The following is a 20659-nucleotide window of genomic DNA, read 5'->3' as shown; positions in this document are numbered from 1 at the left end:
GTTTACACCAATATTAAAAATATATCCATGTGTTAACACAAATTGTACAGGAGCACCCGAGGTTGTCTGTATGGAGGACGAGCCACACAAGTACTTCCCTCGGCAGTGTGTAGGAAGTGTGTGCATGTGTGTTGATGATGAGGGGGAGTCAGATCCACAGCATCATCATAGCATCGAGCACCTGTACCAGTGTCCCGGGTTAGTTCTCTTTCAACTTCCATTTGATTATAAGTGATTAAGTGACTAACGGATCCTATTGATCAATAACTTGGTTTATCCTGCTGGCGTTATCACTAAATTCGCTCTGCATAGAAGTATCAGTCTTTTTAAAAAGGTTTTCATGAATAGTGATAAATCGATCCCTCCAGAATAGAGGAATGTCCAGGAGATCAGCTATATCTGAACTGTATGTTTGATCTCGCTAGCTGTGATGACAATATTGATGAAGCGGAGTGTTCTCAAGGTTGTGGCTGTCCCTACCACTTACCTTACTATAATGAGGAGGAAGAGAAATGCCAATCTCGTTATGATTTCTGCCCGGTGGGTCTTGATTTGGGGACTTGAAAATCATCATTAGTCTGTAAAAGCTGAAAACTAAATAGTAACAGATTTGACGTTATTCAAAGTCGGAAATTAAGTGCATAAACCTTTTCATAAAAGTGAGCTTTATTCTCTACTCATTTTTAACCTTATAAAACCACAGCCATCTATAAACGTAGTACCAGGAATGGATTGCAATGCTGTAGCTGAAGGAGCGATAGCTGTGAACAAGCAGCCTCCAATCTGTGATGAGAGAGATGAGACTGAATATGCTGCCAAACAATGCGGCTCCGACGGTATGAAATTGATTCAAGTTGTCCTATAGAGTTAAAACAAATCTACATAATTTTTATGTAGAATTTTTATCTAATTGCATCTGTCAAAGAAGTGTACTCAATATTCGAGTTATGATCGGTATGTTACTTTTCAGGCGTATGCTACTGTGTCTCAGCTGATGGAGAAATTGAGGAAGAGGATGTCGGAGACAACTACATTTGTCGTAAGTAACACTTAAATACGTTATGATACGGAGAGAAGGCGCCATAGCCGAACAGAACGAGGAATAAAAACAGCCATGTCAAGATTTAAACATTTAAGTTTAAACTCAACACAAAAATCACAATTCATGTCGATATTTTCCAATGCAGTATGCAATCTATCCGACAAATTAAAAGATTTAATTAAACTTCAATATAGATTGATTATAAGCTAAATCGAAATATTTCAGCCCGTGAGAAGGAGCAATGCAAAAGACAAGGAGGAAAGGAATTCCAAGAATGCGGAAGCTCTTGCCCTGCCACCTGCGAAAACATGTTTAATCCTCCTGTCGTCTGCACACTTCAGGTTAAAATTGATACTTGGTCAATTCTATTAATATCTGGTCTAGTTTAGCTACAAGATTATTCTGCCAGTTCTAATTCGGCTTTAAGAGTTGATCTGCACGGAACCATCCAGCTTTAAATTGAATGTTCAACCAGCCGTAAATATTTAGCAAGGAGAAAATCAGTGTGTTATCACTCTGTTAAAATTAAACCTTGCTCCACCCTCAGTGTGTTATCACTCTGTTAACACTAAACCTTGCTCCACCCTCAGTGTGTTATCGCTCTGTTAACACTAAACCTTGCTCCACCCTCAGTGTGTTATCGCTCTGTTAACACTAAACCTTGCTCCACCCTCAGTGTGTTATCACTCTGTTAACACTAAACCTTGCTCCACCTTCAGTGTGTTATCACTCTGTTAACACTATACCTTGCTCCACCCTCAGTGTGTTATCACTCTGTTAACACTTAACCTTGCTCCACCCTCAGTGTGTTATCACTCTGTTAACACTATACCTTGCTCCACCCTCAGTGTGTTATCGCTCTGTTAACACTTAGCCTTGCTCCACCCTCAGTGTGTTATCACTCTGTTAACACTAAACCTTGCTCCACCCTCAGTGTGTTATCGCTCTGTTAACACTAAACCTTGCTCCACCCTCAGTGTGTTATCACTCTGTTAACACTAAACCTTGCTCCACCCTCAGTGTGTTATCACTCTGTTAACACTAAACCTTGCTCCACCCTCAGTGTGTTATCACTCTGTTAACACTAAACCTTGCTCCACCCTCAGTGTGTTATCACTCTGTTAACACTAAACCTTGCTCCACCCTCAGTGTGTTATCACTCTGTTAACACTAAACCTTGCTCCACCCTCAGTGTGTTATCACTCTGTTAACACTAAACCTTGCTCCACCCTCAGTGTGTTATCGCTCTGTTAACACTAAACCTTGCTCCACCCTCAGTGTGTTATCACTCTGTTAACACTAAACCTTGCTCCACCCTCAGTGTGTTATCACTCTGTTAACACTAAACCTTGCTCCACCCTCAGTGTGTTATCACTCTGTTAACACTATACCTTGCTCCACCCTCAGTGTGTTATCACTCTGTTAACACTAAACCTTGCTCCACCCTCAGTGTGTTATCACTCTGTTAACACTATACCTTGCTCCACCCTCAGTGTGTTATCACTCTGTTAACACTAAACCTTGCTCCACCCTCAGTGTGTTATCACTCTGTTAACACTAAACCTTGCTCCACCCTCAGTGTGTTATCACTCTGTTAACACTAAACCTTGCTCCACCCTCAGTGTGTTATCACTCTGTTAACACTTAACCTTGCTCCACCCTCAGTGTGTTATCACTCTGTTAACACTGAACCTTGCTCCACCCTCAGTGTGTTATCACTCTGTTAACACTTAACCTTGCTCCACCCTCAGTGTGTTATCACTCTGTTAACACTTAACCTTGCTCCACCCTCAGTGTGTTATCACTCTGTTAACACTATACCTTGCTCCACCCTCAGTGTGTTATCACTCTGTTAACACTAAACCTTGCTCCACCCTCAGTGTGTTATCACTCTGTTAACACTAAACCTTGCTCCACCCTCAGTGTGTTATCGCTCTGTTAACACTAAACCTTGCTCCACCCTCAGTGTGTTATCACTCTGTTAACACTTAACCTTGCTCCACCCTCAGTGTGTTATCACTCTGTTAACACTAAACCTTGCTCCACCCTCAGTGTGTTATCACTCTGTTAACACTAAACCTTGCTCCACCCTCAGTGTGTTATCACTCTGTTAACACTAAACCTTGCTCCACCCTCAGTGTGTTATCACTCTGTTAACACTAAACCTTGCTCCACCCTCAGTGTGTTATCACTCTGTTAACACTAAACCTTGCTCCACCCTCAGTGTGTTATCACTCTGTTAACACTTAACCTTGCTCCACCTTCAGTGTGTTATCACTCTGTTAACACTAAACCTTGCTCCACCCTCAGTGTGTTATCACTCTGTTAACACTAAACCTTGCTCCACCCTCAGTGTGTTATCACTCTGTTAACACTAAACCTTGCTCCACCCTCAGTGTGTTATCACTCTGTTAACACTAAACCTTGCTCCACCCTCAGTGTGTTATCACTCTGTTAACACTAAACCTTGCTCCACCCTCAGTGTGTTATCGCTCTGTTAACACTATACCTTGCTCCACCCTCAGTGTGTTATCGCTCTGTTAACACTAAACCTTGCTCCACCCTCAGTGTGTTATCACTCTGTTAACACTAAACCTTGCTTCACCCTCAGTGTGTTATCACTCTGTTAACACTAAACCTTGCTCCACCCTCAGTGTGTTATCGGATGTCAGTGCCCCGATGGAACAGTTGAGAACCAAGCTGGACGTTGTGTAGCCGCCGAGGATTGCGATAACTTCGATGAAGACCTCCCATCAGACTGCCGCAGCAGAGTGTTCTCTTTCAACTTCATCGGAAGAGAGGATGATATGAGCTTGCCTTATCACAACTGTAATGATATAGGTAATGATTTTTACCTTCCTTGTTGGTTGACAGGGAACAGACTTTTTACACTAACTGATATGAAGGCTGCAACCTTATTGTCTATCTATTTTTATTTGTCGTTTGTCAAGTACTAGGAATCAATTTAAAAGTTGTAGAATTATAATTAATGCATTGAACCCACAATTACTTACCAAACCAATACTCAGGCAACTATGAAATTCAGCAATGTAACGATGAAGAATGCTACTGTGTCATGCCAGAGACTGGAGCAAGGGTAAATCAAAAACATTTCATTCACTCTATTGAAATTTATTTCAGATTGAGATAGGTAAATTACCTGTAAATTATGTTACTGCTTGCAACTTGTTTGTTCATATCCAAATTTCAGATTGAAGGTACATATCACCTCCCTGCTGATAAAGACAGCTACGACTGTGCTTCTGCCGTGGAAGAGCAGATTCCATCAGAATACCTCACCACTGACGGCTCCATCGTAACGAACGGAGGCTCCACCACCGTAGGCTCCACCACCGAAGGCTCCACCACCGAAGGGTCACCCCAGAGCCCTGAAACACCAACTGGAGATGCCAGCACTTCATACATGGAGACTACGACACCAGTTGGTAGGATTACGATGAGGATCATGGGAGTTTTGTCAATATGACATGCTCCCTGACCCCTGTGCAGCACCGAATTTTTATCATAATTGATACCTTCAATATCAAGCATTCATAAAGCATCGGCTAAAATGTGGGGCTCACTATCGCTAATAGTGGGGCTCACTATCGCTAATAGTGGGGCTCGTTATCACCATCTTACAGCACCATTTACTGTCTTTCATTTAAATTCATGTAAAGGTAATGAGTCTTTTAAACTGTGCTCTCATAGAACAAATATCAGGGGTTGGTATGGTTCAATTGTTATCACCATCAATTCCACCTCCTAACCAGACGATATGAAAATTATTTTCCATCTCTCGACGGTAGACCTGTGAAGATATGATATTCAATAATAGAGGGATCTTTACCAAAATACCATAGTGTTGTTTTGTTGCGGCCAGGTAGCGCAGTTGATTAGCCAGCTTTGCAATCGTGAGGTTGCGGGTTCAAATCCCACTGCCTGCCTGGTCGTGGGGTGAATGTCGTTGACATTCAGCTAAGGATCGTGAGTGGTCTATGCAGCCCCCCGGTCTACTCAGCCGAATACTCGAGAAATCGGGTGTGAGGGTTAAATGAGGAGCTGCACATTGCAGCAAAGTCTCGGGCGAAGAAAGTATGGTACACACTACCTTAACCGTCACTGGCTAAAAACAAATCCTTCGGCTTCCTGTAATTGGCTGGTTGCACTTGTGTAACAATATGGCTGTTGGAATACTCCGAAGTAAAATAAGTGTCTAGATAAAAAAAAGGTGAATGTAAGGTTGAGGGTTATAAAAAAGGTTTCGAGTAAAGAGGTGGTATAAATAAGGAAATCTATACATGGTCAGGTAAGATTCAAACATTCACATATCAAATTAAACATATCAATTATCATAACTAATTAGTTATTATCATTATCAATCCAACAGACGTGGCTACATCCTCGACGTATTTCATATGAAGTTCTGTTTGACGCGCTTCCGTGCTGATAGTTCCTACAAAACAGGATCAAACGAAAATTGTAACAGAACTTTATGAAAATAAATTTATTTTAAAATTACTGTTATCCTAGTGACGGGGGATCTTCAACAAAGTTTAATCTCCAAAGATTCGTCAGTTAACATTTTTATTCCTCAGCATATTACCATAGATCATTTGACCGGTCTGTATGAAGATCTGATAAAATGATAACCACTCATTAGGGTGGGATAAAATAACCTCACATTTTATTACAGATGAAGATGATCAAACAGATTCAGCACCATCCCCTATTATAACAACTCAATCTAGTTCCGAAGCAACCTCTCCAATGATTGAAGGAGTTATTAGTGAAGCTACAACAGATTCCAATGGAATGGAAAAAGGAACTGTCACCACCGATTCAGATTCCGAAACAACCTCTCCAATGACTGAAGGAGTTAGTAGTGTAGCTACAACAGATTCCGATGGAATGGAAAAAGGAACTGTCACCACCGATTCTGATTCCGAAGCAACCTCTCCAATGATTGACGGAGTTAGTAGTAGTGAAGCTACAACAGATTCCGATGGAATGGAAAAAGGAACTGCCACCACCAATTCAGATTCCGAAACAACCTCTTCAATGACTGACGGAGTTACTAGTGAAGCTACAACGGATTCCAATGGAATGGAAACAGGAACTGTCACCACCGATTCAGATTCCGAAACAACCTCTCCAATGACTGACGGAGTTACTAGTGAAGCTACAACAGATTCCGATGGAATGAAAAAAGGAACTGCCACCACCGACAACTCCGTAACAGATACTGTTAGTGTTACATTCGGTAGTACCGAACCAACTGAAGGTCCAAAAGGTGAGAACATGTTGTTTTAATTAACGTCCTGCTTGTGATTAGACACATCGATTTGATTTTAGTTTCAAAATTCTTAATTCCAGTGCTTACTCCTCGACTCATGAGAATTGTTCCTTGCGTTATGACCTAATTTTTTCAGATATGATAACTGTAGTGCGCGGCTCTTGGATAGATTTTGACTTGGAGGGCACACCGCTAGAAATCGGATGTATTTCCCCGCCAGGATCTGGAGAACAAATTCGTGTGAGATTCCTAACTCATGGAGGAAATCCTGCTGGAAATCTGAAAATAAAACTTGATGCTCAGGCGACTTATTTTATTCAGGGTTGCACGAACAAGAAAGAAAAATTCAACATGCCATCAGCTATAGATGGTGAATATATCTGGAGAATCACAAAAACGGACGGACGTATAATAGTTGAGTGCAATGGAACGGAAGTCATCAACTTTTCATTCGCTGACAGCACAAAGCCCGCTTGTAGAGAAATGTGGTCAGAAGACACAGCAACTTTAGAGTTCTCAGAAGAAGACAATGCGTCTTATGGATACAGATGGGTCAGAACTCGAGGAGGGAAAAACGAGAGAAAGAGAAAGAGAGGAAAGGGAAAAGGAAAGGGAAAAGGAAAAGGAAAAGGAAAGAAGGGAGGCAAGTCGAAAGATGGTGATGTTATACATCTCGCATTTTATTACCTAATTTTGTTCGCACTAAAAATACCGCATCCATCCAGCCGGTTTTTCTCTGATAACACGATCCTTAATAATTGAAGCAAGTTTCAAAAATTTACGCATGATTTTCACGATATATCTTTTTGATAAAAATGAAACTGTTAAGCTTCATTCGATGAAAGTATGGACTCCTACTAAAGACATGAATGATTTATCCGAAAGATGGAGCATCTTTGGTTTATCTTATCAGTCTGCACTCAGCACCATTGATTAAGTTTGTGGGATGTTCCACCTTCCCACCGGTACCAGTATCCAGATTTACTATCTGAAAATTAAGAATATTTTTGATGAATTCAATTTATTCGTCAGAATCTGAGACACCATTGCTTAGTTCTGCAATATGTAGTAACTTGCCAACCGCTGGCAAACGGCCCTATTTGAATATTAAAACTCGTGGTGATTTGCGACTCAGGATTTTATTTAATTTCTTTGGTCATTAGCCAGTACCACTAACATTTTCACAAGCAGTTTCAGGTTCGACTGAGAGGGCTCCCAAAATTAACAATTATAGTAACACGTTGATAAGGTTAACCTTCGAGAACAACTGGCTAGAGATTGGAACCAACTTTGAATTCAGCTCGGAAGACCTTCGGAAAGTGGCTTTCTTTCCACCGTGTAACGGGAAACCTGAAGATAAAGTTTGGCAATCTCCCAAAATACAGCGTGGATTACTGTACCAGCCGATGGAAAAACTTGGACGTTACCCTTCTGGAGCACGATTCTTACAAAATATGGAGATTGAGCGAAAAGAAGAATGAAGTTGTCATTGTTTATTGTAATGATGACGTGGTCATCAGACTCGATATAAATAAGAACCCAAGTACAGCCTGCAGGAAAATGTAGGAGCTGAATATTAAACGTTCCTTCCGGAAAAGATAACACTACTGTTAGGGTGGCTGTTAGGGAGGCAGGTACAGGACTAGGTAACACTACTGTTAGGGAGCCTGTTAGGGAGGCAGGTACAGGACTAGGTAACACTACTGTTAGGGAGCCTGTTAGGGAGGCAGGTACAGGACTAGTCACTAGGTAAAGATTAGGGCACAGGTCAAGGTAGGAATGCTTTGAGTACTCTATATTTACTATTATTCCTCAATCATGCATGAAACGTGTTGAGGATAATTGGCGAAATGTAGCCTCATGGTATGACAGTAAGAATAAAATGATACATAAACAAATCAATAAAGCGATATTTTAATTCGTACAACTGTAAGTATGACGGTTAATTTCTATCTAATGATGAGTTAAATGGTTCGATTATGAACCATTTGCATGATTCTTCCTGGCATATTTTCTTTTCAATCTCTCATTCAACCTCTTACAGTATTTGACGCACTTGTTTCACTAAAAACCATAAATATTGTTGTTAAATCGCACATACACACTGCACATTCGCATCCTAGCACTTTAACAATTAATTCTGTAATTTTTTATGTGTATTTTGTCGAATGTCGAACCAGTACAAGTCAATACAATATGATTATTATCGTTAATAAAATTGCCATGATTAGAATATTAAATGCGCTGAGACACTTAGACTTTTTCGTGTTTTGAAAATGGCGTTATGACAATACCCCAAGAATATGCCATAATTAATGTAAATTCTCCCAGGCTCCGTGAACTACAAGTGTATGGACGATGAAGAAAATGAGTGCGTGTGTCAGAACGAGGAGAGTGAAATGATTCCTGACTCTATCCGGGACGCATCATTCTTCATGGAACTGAGCATATCACGATCGGAATACTGTGATTCTAGAAGAGAGATGGCTCAATATGGCGCCTGCGCGCAGCTAGAGGAGGACGGAGAAGATGTAAATTGTAGAGCTGATGGGAAGTTCCATCCTGTGCAATATACTAGATATAGTGAATGTTACTGTGTCGATGAGATGGGATCTGAGGACCTCTATTGGGACGGTTCCACACCAAAAACCTTCCCCGAGGCTGCAGCTGAGGCAGCTGAACGTTTCTGTGTGGAGCTTCTTGCAAACAGACAAGAAAACTTCAAGTGTCTCCAGGAGAGAGCACGAGGACATCACTTCAGTAATAACCTGATGGTGGGTGTTTTCGTCCCTAACTGCCAAGATGATGGACATTATTACAGTGTACAAGCTAGAGGCTCAGTCATGTATTGTGCCAACGAGCATGGCGAGCAGTTCTCTAATTCTGAATATGGTAGAGGACAGCTGGATATGGAGGAACTCCACAAGATCTGTATGGGAAAACGAGAGATGGCTGCCTCTTTAAGATGCCCATCAATGAGGAAAATGGCCATTGATATGGATGACAACGATCCTGATATGATGGTGGGAGGATATGTGCCTGAGTGCGATGTAGATGGCTTCTATATGCCAACCCAATCCGAGGGATCAGAATCCTACTGTGCTGAGCCAATGAGTGGTCAGGAACTACCCGAGACTCGTCACAACATAGGAGACGACTTTGACTGTGAGCGTGAGGTCACCCTCCTGCTGGGCTCTGATTGCTACGTAGAGCGATACGAGGCTCTTGCTGATCAGGGAGAATCTGGCAGGGTTGGTGTATTCATCGTTGAGTGTGGACTGGACGGTAAATACCATCACACACAGTGTCGCGGATCTATGTGCTACTGCGCTGAGAGCATGACAGGCAGAGAGCTAGAAGACAGCCAAGTACCACGAGGCGGAGATGTTGTAGCTGAAGAGTACTGTTTGGAGAGGAGGGATATGTACGAGGGATCAGACTGTTACCAGAAAATGATAGTTCCTAGTGCAACCCCTGGATGGGTTCGTCCAGAGTGTGATGACTTTGGTAGGTACCTGTCTCTGCAGTCTATGGGCTCCAGGTACTACTGTGCTGATAAGAATGGAAAAGAACTGATCGAAACTGAAGGAGGAGTTACTGGAGCTCAGTACTGTCAAGAACTCAGAGAAATTCACGACAATTCTGCCTGTTACCAAGCTCAATCGGAAAGTGAAGGCTTCGGCAATGTAGTAGTTTGTGATGTCCGTACCGGAGTGTACTTCGTGACTCAGATCCAGGGAAGCATCGCCTATTGTGTCGACCAAGAAACTGGCGAGAAGATTGAGGGAACAGAGCACCCCGTCTCTGAGGCAGGAAAGTGTGGCTCTGTGGAGGTACCCTACGTCAGATGTATTGAACTTCAAGAGTCAGGTGATGAGGATGTTGCGTGTAACGATGATGGAATGTACTTTGTGCAGCAGTGTATGGGCTACAGCAAGTCAGAGGAAGAAACCTGTATCTGTGTCGACAAATGGGGAGATCATCTTGAGGGAACAGAACGTCATCACATTAGTGAACACGCCTGTTTCGAGGAAGAACGAGATGAAATCCGTGATAGTTTCTCAGGGTCCGAGTGTGTGGTCGAAAGACAGATCTCTGAAGCTCTGGAAGGAATTGGCAGTTACACTGAACAGTGCAACGACGACGGTACCTTCGCCAAACGACAATGCACAGACAATGGCCGTATTGGTTGTTTCTGTCTGAATCACAACGGAGACCACAAGTTGGGTTCAGCTCATGCCACAGCAGAGATGCGGGAGTGTGGAGACGTTACTTTTACTTTCTACGCTCCTAAGGGAGACAACGCTATTGAAGGATCATCTGCTAGCATCACTTGCTCAGTTTATGCTTCCTACGTTGACGAAACATTCGAAATGCTGTTCGATAGTGCACGCTACGAAGCTCGTGATATGGAGATCTGGGGAGACGCTGAAGTGGAAGAATCTTCTGAGACCTTCGCTAACGGTACAGTGAGGACAACTCTGTCCGTCCAGTCTTCACTGTCTATGGAGATGGATGGAGCTCGGTTTGCTTGTGTCTCAAGAAAGAACGAGGGATCTATCATTAGAGATATCATGGTCTTTTCAGGTCAGTTTCGACAAATATATTAGTTGTGAGGTTTCGATTGTGTTTGTTAAGTAGTTGCAATGGTGAAATTAATTGACATGGACGCTGTAGAGAGTAGGGCCTAGAGCGGTGCGCCTACATTTAGGCGTAACCAGTCTATACCAAATTGCGACACACCATTTAAAAACAGTGTCAGGTACTTTACTGTCGGACTAAACACGAGTTTACTTACTTAAAAAATAGAAGTTTTAATCCTCAAACTCTTCAGAGGAACCAACTACACCTGCTCCAACTACCCCGGCAGCTACCACCCCAGCTATCACAACACCAGTGAAAACAACCCAGCCTGAAACCACAACCCCAGAGAGCACCACCCGGCCAGCTACCACAACCCCAGAGAGCACCACCCGACCAGCTACCACAACCCCAGAGAGCACCACCCGACCAGCGCCTACCACAACCCCACAAGAAACTGTCGAGTATATGAGAATATACAACGAAAAGCGAGGTACAAAATATTATTGAGTCTTTCACAATTAAAACTAAATAAGTTTTAAAACCAAGAAAATATAAATAGCTTTCAAAATACTCGTAGAAAAATATGAAAATGTATTATATTTTCTAGTAGCAGAACTTTATTATATATTTTGAGGATTACCCGGTTTAGTTAGATCTTCTGTACGATAGAGCTGTTGTTTCAAAAGTTATTTTTACCTCATGCTTCTAATGTGTTTTCCTCCAGGATTCGTATACGCACAGGCACCTGAATCTGTCAACGTTAGAAAAGACGTAGAAGCTGACGATGAAAACGCTATGTTTGAAATGATGGAGGATAAAACAATCAGGTGGGTTTTAAAACTGCTAAATTAAATTACTTTGTTAAATAGTGACGATCATGGTTGGTTGCACTCGCTGTTTATTTGCACTTAAGGTTTGAAACCGATTGGCAATTGTGTGCTGTTAAAAGTTCATTGCAAGATTTTTTTAGATTCAATTGAATTTTAACCATTAGTTTTTCAGTATGGAATAATTATTTAGAGGCAGGTTTTAATCTAATTTTACCTAAATCTACCATCACTTTCAGGAGTTTAGCTTTCGATCAGTGTCTTGCTCAAACTATTGATGGAGGAACCATTGTTATCCGACTCAAGGAATGCAAAGGTTTGTAATTAACTTTTTATTTGTATTTGTAGTCGTGTCTTTCCGAGAAAAATAATAAATAAACCATTTATTTGCCTCAAGTTTACCACATGTATATTTGACTTTGTGTCTGCCACTACTCATATTCTCATTTCCCGTGGTTTAAGTGGTCTCATCTTAACTTAATTAACTTATTTTAAACTTAATTTATTTATTAAATTTACCCCTCGGTCAGGTAACCCTACCCAAACATGGTATCAAGACAACGACGCAGCTGGTGACCCCAGATTCTACGTTCTGAGACCCGGAAAGAAGGGCAAGGCTCCAACTCCGTACTATCTCGACTACTTCAAACGTAAGATTTGCTGCTTGATATAGTGATATCGTACATTTGCTTATAATCTAATCTATACTTTGAACAACAATTCAGTTCAAGTCTTGGTCAGTCAAAGAAACAACTTTCAGTGCTATCTGTCATATTTTATTCAAAATCAAATCAGTGAATATTTGTGATATATTTTATATAACCCATGCACATAATTAAAACTTACAACCGTTTCCAGAGGAACTTACCGGTTATAAAGAAACCAACAAAGGTAACCAGAAATGGGATCTAGTCTTCGGAGACGAGCAGTTTTAAAAAATCATTCAAGACTGACCGTGACGTCACCAACCATGATATCCATTAACTAGAAGTTGCTTTGAGATGTGTCTTCACGCACAATAAACTGTGTGTAGAGATAACGTAGCCACCTAAATAGCAACAGCGATTCGAGCATGAGATTTGAGAACGTTGATGTTTATAATACGAGGATTGATGAATAAAACCAGCTAGTTATTGTGCTAAAATTCAAATATATATGCTATGAAGCTTTCCACTGTTTTATATTTTTTACTATCAATAAATTTATAATGGATTTTTTAGTTTTTCAATTTTGAATTTATTTTTTATATAGGTATATTAATAACTGTGTTTTTTGTATCGCAGCCGGCCGGGCGTGATTAAATTCTTACACTATAGTTACACGTGTGTAGGAAGCTATTTTAAAATCTCGTTATCCAGTATAATAAAACTTTATTAAGTTAATTTACAACCCATCTAAATTGTTTATAACAATGCAGCTCGTTTCATTTATATTCGTTCATAGGGCATATTATTACAATTACCATGTCAGTATCTTTGGATACATGGTACAGGGGTCTGAGGTCTCGCAAAGTAAACCGTTATAATTATATCATTGTTATAGTTTAACTTACATTAAACAGCTACAGGGTGTCCTGTTTGGGCCCGGACGGTGCCGGTGGTTCTAATGACCATTTACTAAAATACATAAATACAAAATACAATATAGTATAAATATTATAATCAGAAGTTTTATAAATCCTATCCGTCCAAGTTAAACTTGAAGGGCGCTACACGCACGACGAAAACTCCCTTTAATGTGAGCTGAAGTAGACTACTAGTAGTAGAGCTAGTAGCGCTTGAAATTGACAGAACTGAAAACGAAATCTGACAATTGTCGCGAAAACTGACAGTTTTGTGTGCTCAAAGTGTCGAGAAATACTGACAGTGCAAGACTGGGCACACAAGAGTGAGTTAAAACATCCTCCACACAACAAAAACTTGAATACACTAATAATAATCAATTATTAAAAACACACAAGCTCATTCTGCAGTCTTATTAGTCTTATCAATATCAGTACTCTTTATAGCACCGTTTCTGATAAAGTGTTGTATCACGTTGCGACCCCCACGGTCGTTTCACTATCGTCCTGACGATACAGGGGGAGCCGCGCACTTCGTGCGCGGCGGGTCATACAACGTATGACAAATAAAGTGTAGCTTATCAGGCTGCTCAGTTACCAGTCTTTTCATGTCCCTGACGAGTTCTCTTTGCTTGGCTCTCTGTTCTGGAGATCGACCTGGGCTGATAAAAACAGTTTCAAACTTTTCCGTTGCTCGCAGGTTTCTCGATTTAGCGAGAATCTGATTAACAATTGTTGCACTTGCCGCAGTCACTTTAACTGGTCACACAGCCTTGCCAGGTTTGAGCTTTCCGACTCTACTAGCTTCGATTCTGGGTTTTTCTCCGATTGCTGAGAACACTTCACTGACCACGGTGCTGAGCTCCTCATTGTCCTGCTCCGATAAACCAAAAATCATCAGATTTTTGTTTCGGTCTTCCTCCTGTACCACAGTTTTCACAGCTTTCTTGATCATTTCAGAACTGACAGGCTTCTGAGATTCTGGACAATTCGCCTGTAATACCGAGCTGAAGGATTGGAATTCAGCCTTGACAGACTCTCCGACTGACGATTTAACTGACGTCTGCAACGATTCCAACTGTTCATTTTTGCAGGCTAGTAGTTCTGACTGCAGCTTAATGATGGTCTCCTGTGTCTCGAACATAAGATGTTTAACTGAGTTTGAGGCCATCTTGTTGTCCGTGGATACGACACCAGTGAACTCCTCCAAATATCTTAATGCCTCGTGCAACAAGGCACACGCAGTGTCCTTGTTCATCTTCTTCACGCGCGAAGGGGATAGTTGCCCAATTGCTGTGATCTCCATCTCGTTCATAGCCTTGCTGAGAAGTTCAACTGAGTCACCCCTTAACATGTTGATCTCCTTTTCACCATACTCGCTGGGCGGGATGGTCATGGTCGTGTAACACGGTGATACACAAACCACTGTAGCTGCACGTTACAATCAACAGAGATAAGCACTAAGATAAGAGAGTAAGAAAAGAGCAACGTATGCAATTAGTGTAATACTGAACGAAAAAAAGGTAATCAAGTGATCAGAGTTTATTACTCAAGAAATCTTTGAGAACGTCATAAATACCGTTCTAATTAAAATTAATTAAATATACCGTTACAATAATGACTTTAATATATCACTTACAGGGGCTATAAAATTAAAGAGTATAACCTGGGCTGTGGGCACTCTGGAGTCTGGAGTTTACTAGATCGGACATTTAGTAGTAGTTCATTTGTGTAGGGCGTGGCAGCTTCGTAAAGCATTTTCACAAAGTGTCCAATATCTCCCTCATTTTGTATACTATTGGCTTGGTCTTGGTCTCAAATCGAAGATCGTGTGATGCTGTCTCACTGTCTGCCGAGCTCGGATAACCTACTCAATATCTGAACATGAGTAGTGTAGCTGTAATATAAATAAGCAACAACTAATTTCATGTGCTGATTGGGAACAATTGATGAGAAGTAACAGAGCTGACTCGGTAGCAAGCAGCTGGGTACCGAGAATCGGTTAATGAGGTGGTTAGTTGAGCTCACGACATGTGAAGTGTGAAGTTCATCGAATAACAATGGTGTAAGGTATTGGTATGGTAACTATGAACTAGTTGTTGTGTCTTTGCTATGTCACATAGCAATGATATTAGCCGGCCCGGCGGAGGGGTGCATGCGAAGCCGTACAACACATTTTAATAAGAGGGTTTAAACTTATTACAGTAATTTGAGGATTACATATTTCGAATATCACAATAAGAGATACAGTCAATACTTAAATTATTGCTATTATCTGAAAAAAGAGAAATATTAATGAAACACAATCAAAATAAGTATGACCAAACTCAAAAACCAAAATCAGGTATTGTTTTCCTTCATTAATATAATATCACAATGCTGGCAAGCATAACCGTTGCCATTATATTCACAACACTATTTACCCCCTATACTATAAAAAATATAATATATCCCCTTTATTGTTTTCCAGGCATTAAGACTCATCGAAAGTAGTTCAGCAGGTATATTTAAGTTCAAAACATTCTAATTCAATGTTAAAGATGACAGGAATAAGAAATAGTTATGTGGAGGTTTTTAATTTTAAGAAATTTGCGCAAAATACGCGCCAGCATGTTATACGAAATTAGGTAAAAAACCCAAAATCGCCATATTCAGGTGCCTTAAAAACCATGTTAAAATTGAGTTAGAGATCTTTGCAGGGCGTCTAGACCTTGTCCAAATCGACTGTAAACAAAATTTCATGTTTCAGCAGTATCGGCAAGTGGGTTTTCTGGAAACCCTGTTTTACAACAGATTGTCGTGAAGTATATCTATCTATAGCTAGACGCTTTGGCAGTCAATTGGCAGTCAATTGTAGCTATAACCTAAATTCAAGTGTCAGTAGATTCAAAAGTATAAAAGATACAGTCATTTTGAACCGCAGGTCTTGAAGATAATTGTTTGTACTTCAGTTTTCATTGTATTAAAAAATAATTCAACGTCATCATCATCACTTGATGACGTCATCAAATTAAGTGTTTTTAAAACTTGATTTTGACAAAGTAACAACTTTTCAAATCAATTTTACACCATTGAGGAGTAATTTTATTCAAAATCTGAGGGCATTTATAGCTTAGATAATTATTCAAGCATTCTCAAAATCTACCGGAAAGTTTTTCTAGCTTGCTCCTTCATAAAGATATTTGCTATTGAAGTTAGTGCTTTTTTGAAGAATAATTTTATAAAAACACAAAAGTTGTGAAGTAGTATTCTCTGGTGTTGGGCCATCCCTTGGGTTGTGGAGCTCAATTTTGCTTTTTAAAGGTGTAAATTGTGTTAAAGGCTAGTTTTAAAGTTAAAAATCGAAAAGTTGCACACGTGGGGACTCGCCCAAATTGATTTAAAATAGCTAAAATCACTAAAACTTTTGATTTTCACGATTTTTATCAACTTTGGAGTCCCGTTGTGATCCAAGTACTTTTTGAAATCTTCTGAAACTTTGCATGCTTATCAAACTGTATATTAAATACCACCATGCAAAAATTTACGTTGATTCAATATTGTATACGCACGTAACGTCCGCTCAAAGTTTGCACGTGCGAAAGGTGAGAATTTTGCTTATTCGTGATTTCGAATATATTCTGCTTTTCACGATATTTAAATGGCATTATATATGAATTTAATGCCAACTTGAATGAGTAAAAAGTGCCATATTCAGTCGGTTATCGACAGATATACCTACCTAAACACAAGGAAACGTTTTCAAAGGCAGAATTTCGAAATCGTTGAAATTATCTCCTTATTAATGAAGTTTCGACTGTGTAAATTATCCTGACATTATAATCAAAAAGAGATGATATTTGACCAAAACCCATAATCATGGGTAGAGTGAACCGCTGCCAGTGTCTCTCTTTTCCAAACAAAAGAAAATGATATTAATTTGAGGAACCGTCCGCAAATGCAAATTGATACCGAGAATGAAATCGGTCGCTCGCTTTTCCCATTTAATAAGCTTTATTACAATTCGTAAGCCGTGAATTAGCAACAAGAGTATTTATTATATTATTACAAGAGTATTTTATATAATTATTACTAAACAAGAATACTTTACACCTGGCCTGATATACACCAATATTGGCTGGGGTAACCTAAACAACGAAATCAGGGAGAACCATACTCCATAGGTGAAATTATACTGGATTTTGGTAACTTGAGCTAGGAAGGTCGTAGAAACTGGCTCCCAGAAACTTGAATTTTAGCTTAAAATAACCGCAAAAGTCACATTTATATACAACTTATGAAGCAATATTAGTTAGTTATATAATAATGTTTATAATAGTTATATAATGTAACTATGTAAGTGAAACTCCCAGACAAGGTTTGCCAAATTGAAAATCACCAGTTTACTGGTACTTGATATAACATGACAAATCAAACGACAGTTTTGGAAAATTTTAATTTATACATTTGCAACAAATATATAATTTTTATAGTTTTTACACATCTTTATATGATACAAATAATATTCATGGGAAATATTTAGCAATGCATCAAGCTCAAGTCAACTCCCCTCCACAAATTCAAAACAATCCTCATCATACAGATAAAAAGAGGGAAGTTTTAGAGTTGGCTGACACATTGCCACATTTCAAATCAGTATATAATATCATTGTTTATTTACATATTTAAAAAGCCTCGCACTTTGTGTGAAGAAAATGTTGAGCTTTCACAAGAACTAGGATAGAATATTCACCACAGTAGTCTGTACCTGAATGCACTTAAGTCTTGAAAGATAACCGAATAAACTCGTATTGGGTAACGAGAACGAGCTAAGTTTTCTTTGTTATCAATTACTAATTAATTAATTAATAAGACTGGTAATCAGAACTACAGGAATACTGGGGCTCAAATCTGTCCTAGTAAATGTAAGCCCAATTCAGCTGACAAAAATAATTCACACATAAATGCGGTGGAGTGGTGACATGGGATAGAAAATCAGCCACTCTCCGTCCAGTATCAACTTCAACATCAGTATCAACTTCAACATCAACTTAAACACTACTATCAATCGAAATTCAAACGGGAACCAAGAAAATTCATGGAGAAATTAATTAATCAAAATAAAGCAGAATTCCAACATAATCACTAATCAGTAAGGGGTGACAATTATTATTATTACTCTCGAGAATCTGATTAGAAATATATGGTTATTATTTAATTAGAGTAATAAACTGAACAGATCAAAAACATCATCATACCTACTAAAGACTTAATATTTGGGGCATTACGCAAAATAATTTGCTCCAAAATGATAATGCACATCTATACTACAATTAATGATAACCCTTTACATCATCCTCAAACCAATACACATTTCTCTAACTGACAATTTTTAGGTACAAAAATATAATCACAATTTACCAGCGAGCCTGAGCAGTAAACGAAGCAGACCAATCAATTAGTTAATTAACTAAAAGTTAACCCACTCCTAACATACCGAAAAATTCCATGACTCAAACTTATATCAAATCCGATTTTTGTCAATTTTAAACTTTTTTTGGCTTTATAATAACATTTAAAAAGTTTATAATTTTTTTGTTTTTAATATCAACAATGTATTATTATTAAATCTGGGACGGTAACACGGATTGAGAATTCTACCATCTACCAAATGTTTGAGAGAGTCTCCCACAAGTATTCTACATACATATTTATACATTTTTTCGGATAAAACTGGAAGCATCCAGAACTTTCAGCCGGTCATCACTGTGACCAAGGCTGAGTTATATCTTACCACAATTACCATGAAAACCAGGATTCATGGTCTCAAAAGTTGTTATCGTCCCATATTTATACTTAAAATTGAATATTATAAGAGCCCGGATATTGGGCCAAAAATACTTGCACAGAGCTTATGGGTCGTTCACATATTACGTAATCAGCCGAGGGGGGGGGGGGGGGGTTTTAAATGATTACGCTAGTGTAATTTTAACACATAGCTATGCGTAAAACTCATTACGGAGGGGGGGGGGGTTCGAAATTGGTCAAAAAGTTATTACGTAATATGTGAACGACCCCTTATGTAATCATACTACAAGGTTGATGACAACTGCAGCCGCTCGAATATAATCGGCTGTCGAGGTCAAAAATAATGATGATGATCGTGCATTTCGGATAATATGGCAGGATTTGTTTGGTTTGGCTTAGTATAAGGTACCTAGCATGATCATCATCCAAAATATATTATGTTTAAAATCTTTTTGAAGTTTTCAAGATATTATTATCATCGATAGAATAAGATCAGCCCAACGAAAAGTTAAGTTTTATACTTTTATACATTTTTTATTTAGAATAGGGAATATTCTATCATTATGCTCGAAATTTGACAAACTTTACGTCGGGCGACCTGGGCAAAGAATGACTTACTGCGAAAAGTATCCATTGCTTAATTAATCAAATTGCTTAATTAATCAAATTGCTTAATTAATTAAATTGCTTAATTAATGGGCACCAAATCTAAAATAACACCAGGGTGTGTCACTAATATTTCTAAGCTGCAAAAATCAAAATTTAAACAAAGTATACTATAATAGAAATTGCAGATCAGAAACGCAAAGCTCGATTTACAATTTTTGGCATGCAACTATTTACAACATTTTCTGTCGAGAAATATCTTGTGCATTTCTGACATGCTTTGAAATTAATAGATGAAATTGGGAAACAAACTGTAACTCTTTCAAACGATTCACGCTGAACGCATCGTAAAGAAATCAAAAACACGAAAACAATTATAACACGGAGCCTCCCACCAAGAAGCACACCTTTCCTCCCCTAGTCTAAACCTGACCCAGCAGCACATACCAGCAGTACATACCAGCAGTACATACCAGCAGTACATACCAGCAGTACATACCAGCAGTACATACCAGCAGTACATACCAGCAGTACATACCAGCAGTACATACCAGCAGTACATACCACCAGTACATACCACCAGTACATACCACCAGTACATACCACCAGTACATACCACCAGTACATACCACCAGTACATACTACATCATACCACCAGTACATCATACCACCAGTACATCATGCCACCAGTACATATCATCTCATACCCAACCCTCACATAGACATGGACATCATGGAGTCGTTGAGGCTGCGAGTCAGGACGGACGCGTAGGTTGGTTTCTTAGAGGGAGGTGTGCAAGTGTCGTTATCTGAGGCGGATAGGTCTGATTGGGAGAGGGACATGGGAGCGAAGGTCACTGAGTGGTCCCTCCGGTACATCACTGGTACTGAAATTAAGTCTTGGTTAGTCTGGTCGAGTGGTCGAGTGGGGGGTAAATTGTGATATTTTGCGATGA

General features: G+C 39.5%; 2 protein-coding genes across 4 annotated transcripts in view; one reads left to right on the top strand and one right to left on the bottom strand.

Annotated features, from left to right (window-relative positions):
- LOC134822401 (uncharacterized) overlaps positions 1-13161 on the top strand; it is a 66831-nt gene extending 53670 nt beyond the window's left edge. Inside the window, exons 18-34 of one of the 3 annotated variants that reach the window (XM_063833446.1) lie at positions 51-198; positions 369-540; positions 704-836; positions 971-1039; positions 1268-1383; positions 3697-3883; positions 4072-4139; positions 4254-4488; positions 5739-6335; positions 6475-6981; positions 8670-10925; positions 11173-11319; positions 11356-11412; positions 11647-11749; positions 11989-12065; positions 12280-12399; positions 12608-13161. In XM_063833446.1, the coding sequence (XP_063689516.1) occupies positions 51-198; positions 369-540; positions 704-836; positions 971-1039; positions 1268-1383; positions 3697-3883; positions 4072-4139; positions 4254-4488; positions 5739-6335; positions 6475-6981; positions 8670-10925; positions 11173-11319; positions 11356-11412; positions 11647-11749; positions 11989-12065; positions 12280-12399; positions 12608-12684 (5069 nt within the window). In that variant the 3' untranslated portion in view covers positions 12685-13161. Of the gene's footprint in view, positions 1-50; positions 199-368; positions 541-703; positions 837-970; positions 1040-1267; positions 1384-3696; positions 3884-4071; positions 4140-4253; positions 4489-5738; positions 6336-6474; positions 6982-8669; positions 10926-11172; positions 11413-11646; positions 11750-11988; positions 12066-12279; positions 12400-12607 lie in introns of all 3 variants that reach the window. The other 2 variants (XM_063833445.1, XM_063833447.1) reach the window with 2 other exon arrangements.
- A 4570-nt stretch (positions 13162-17731) lies between these two features.
- The window catches only part of LOC134822073 (cyclin-I-like), a 48767-nt gene continuing 45839 nt past the window's right edge, over positions 17732-20659 (bottom strand). The window contains exon 8 of the mRNA XM_063832930.1: positions 17732-20590. Within this exon, the coding sequence (XP_063689000.1) occupies positions 20418-20590 (173 nt within the window). The 3' untranslated portion in view covers positions 17732-20417. The remainder of the gene's footprint in view (positions 20591-20659) is intronic.

Source organism: Bolinopsis microptera, chromosome 10, assembly GCF_026151205.1.
Source record: "Bolinopsis microptera isolate Bmic1 chromosome 10, MBARI_Bmic_1.0, whole genome shotgun sequence".
NCBI classification, from domain to species: domain Eukaryota; kingdom Metazoa; phylum Ctenophora; class Tentaculata; order Lobata; family Bolinopsidae; genus Bolinopsis; species Bolinopsis microptera.
This window is presented reverse-complemented; position numbering and strand designations above follow the sequence as displayed.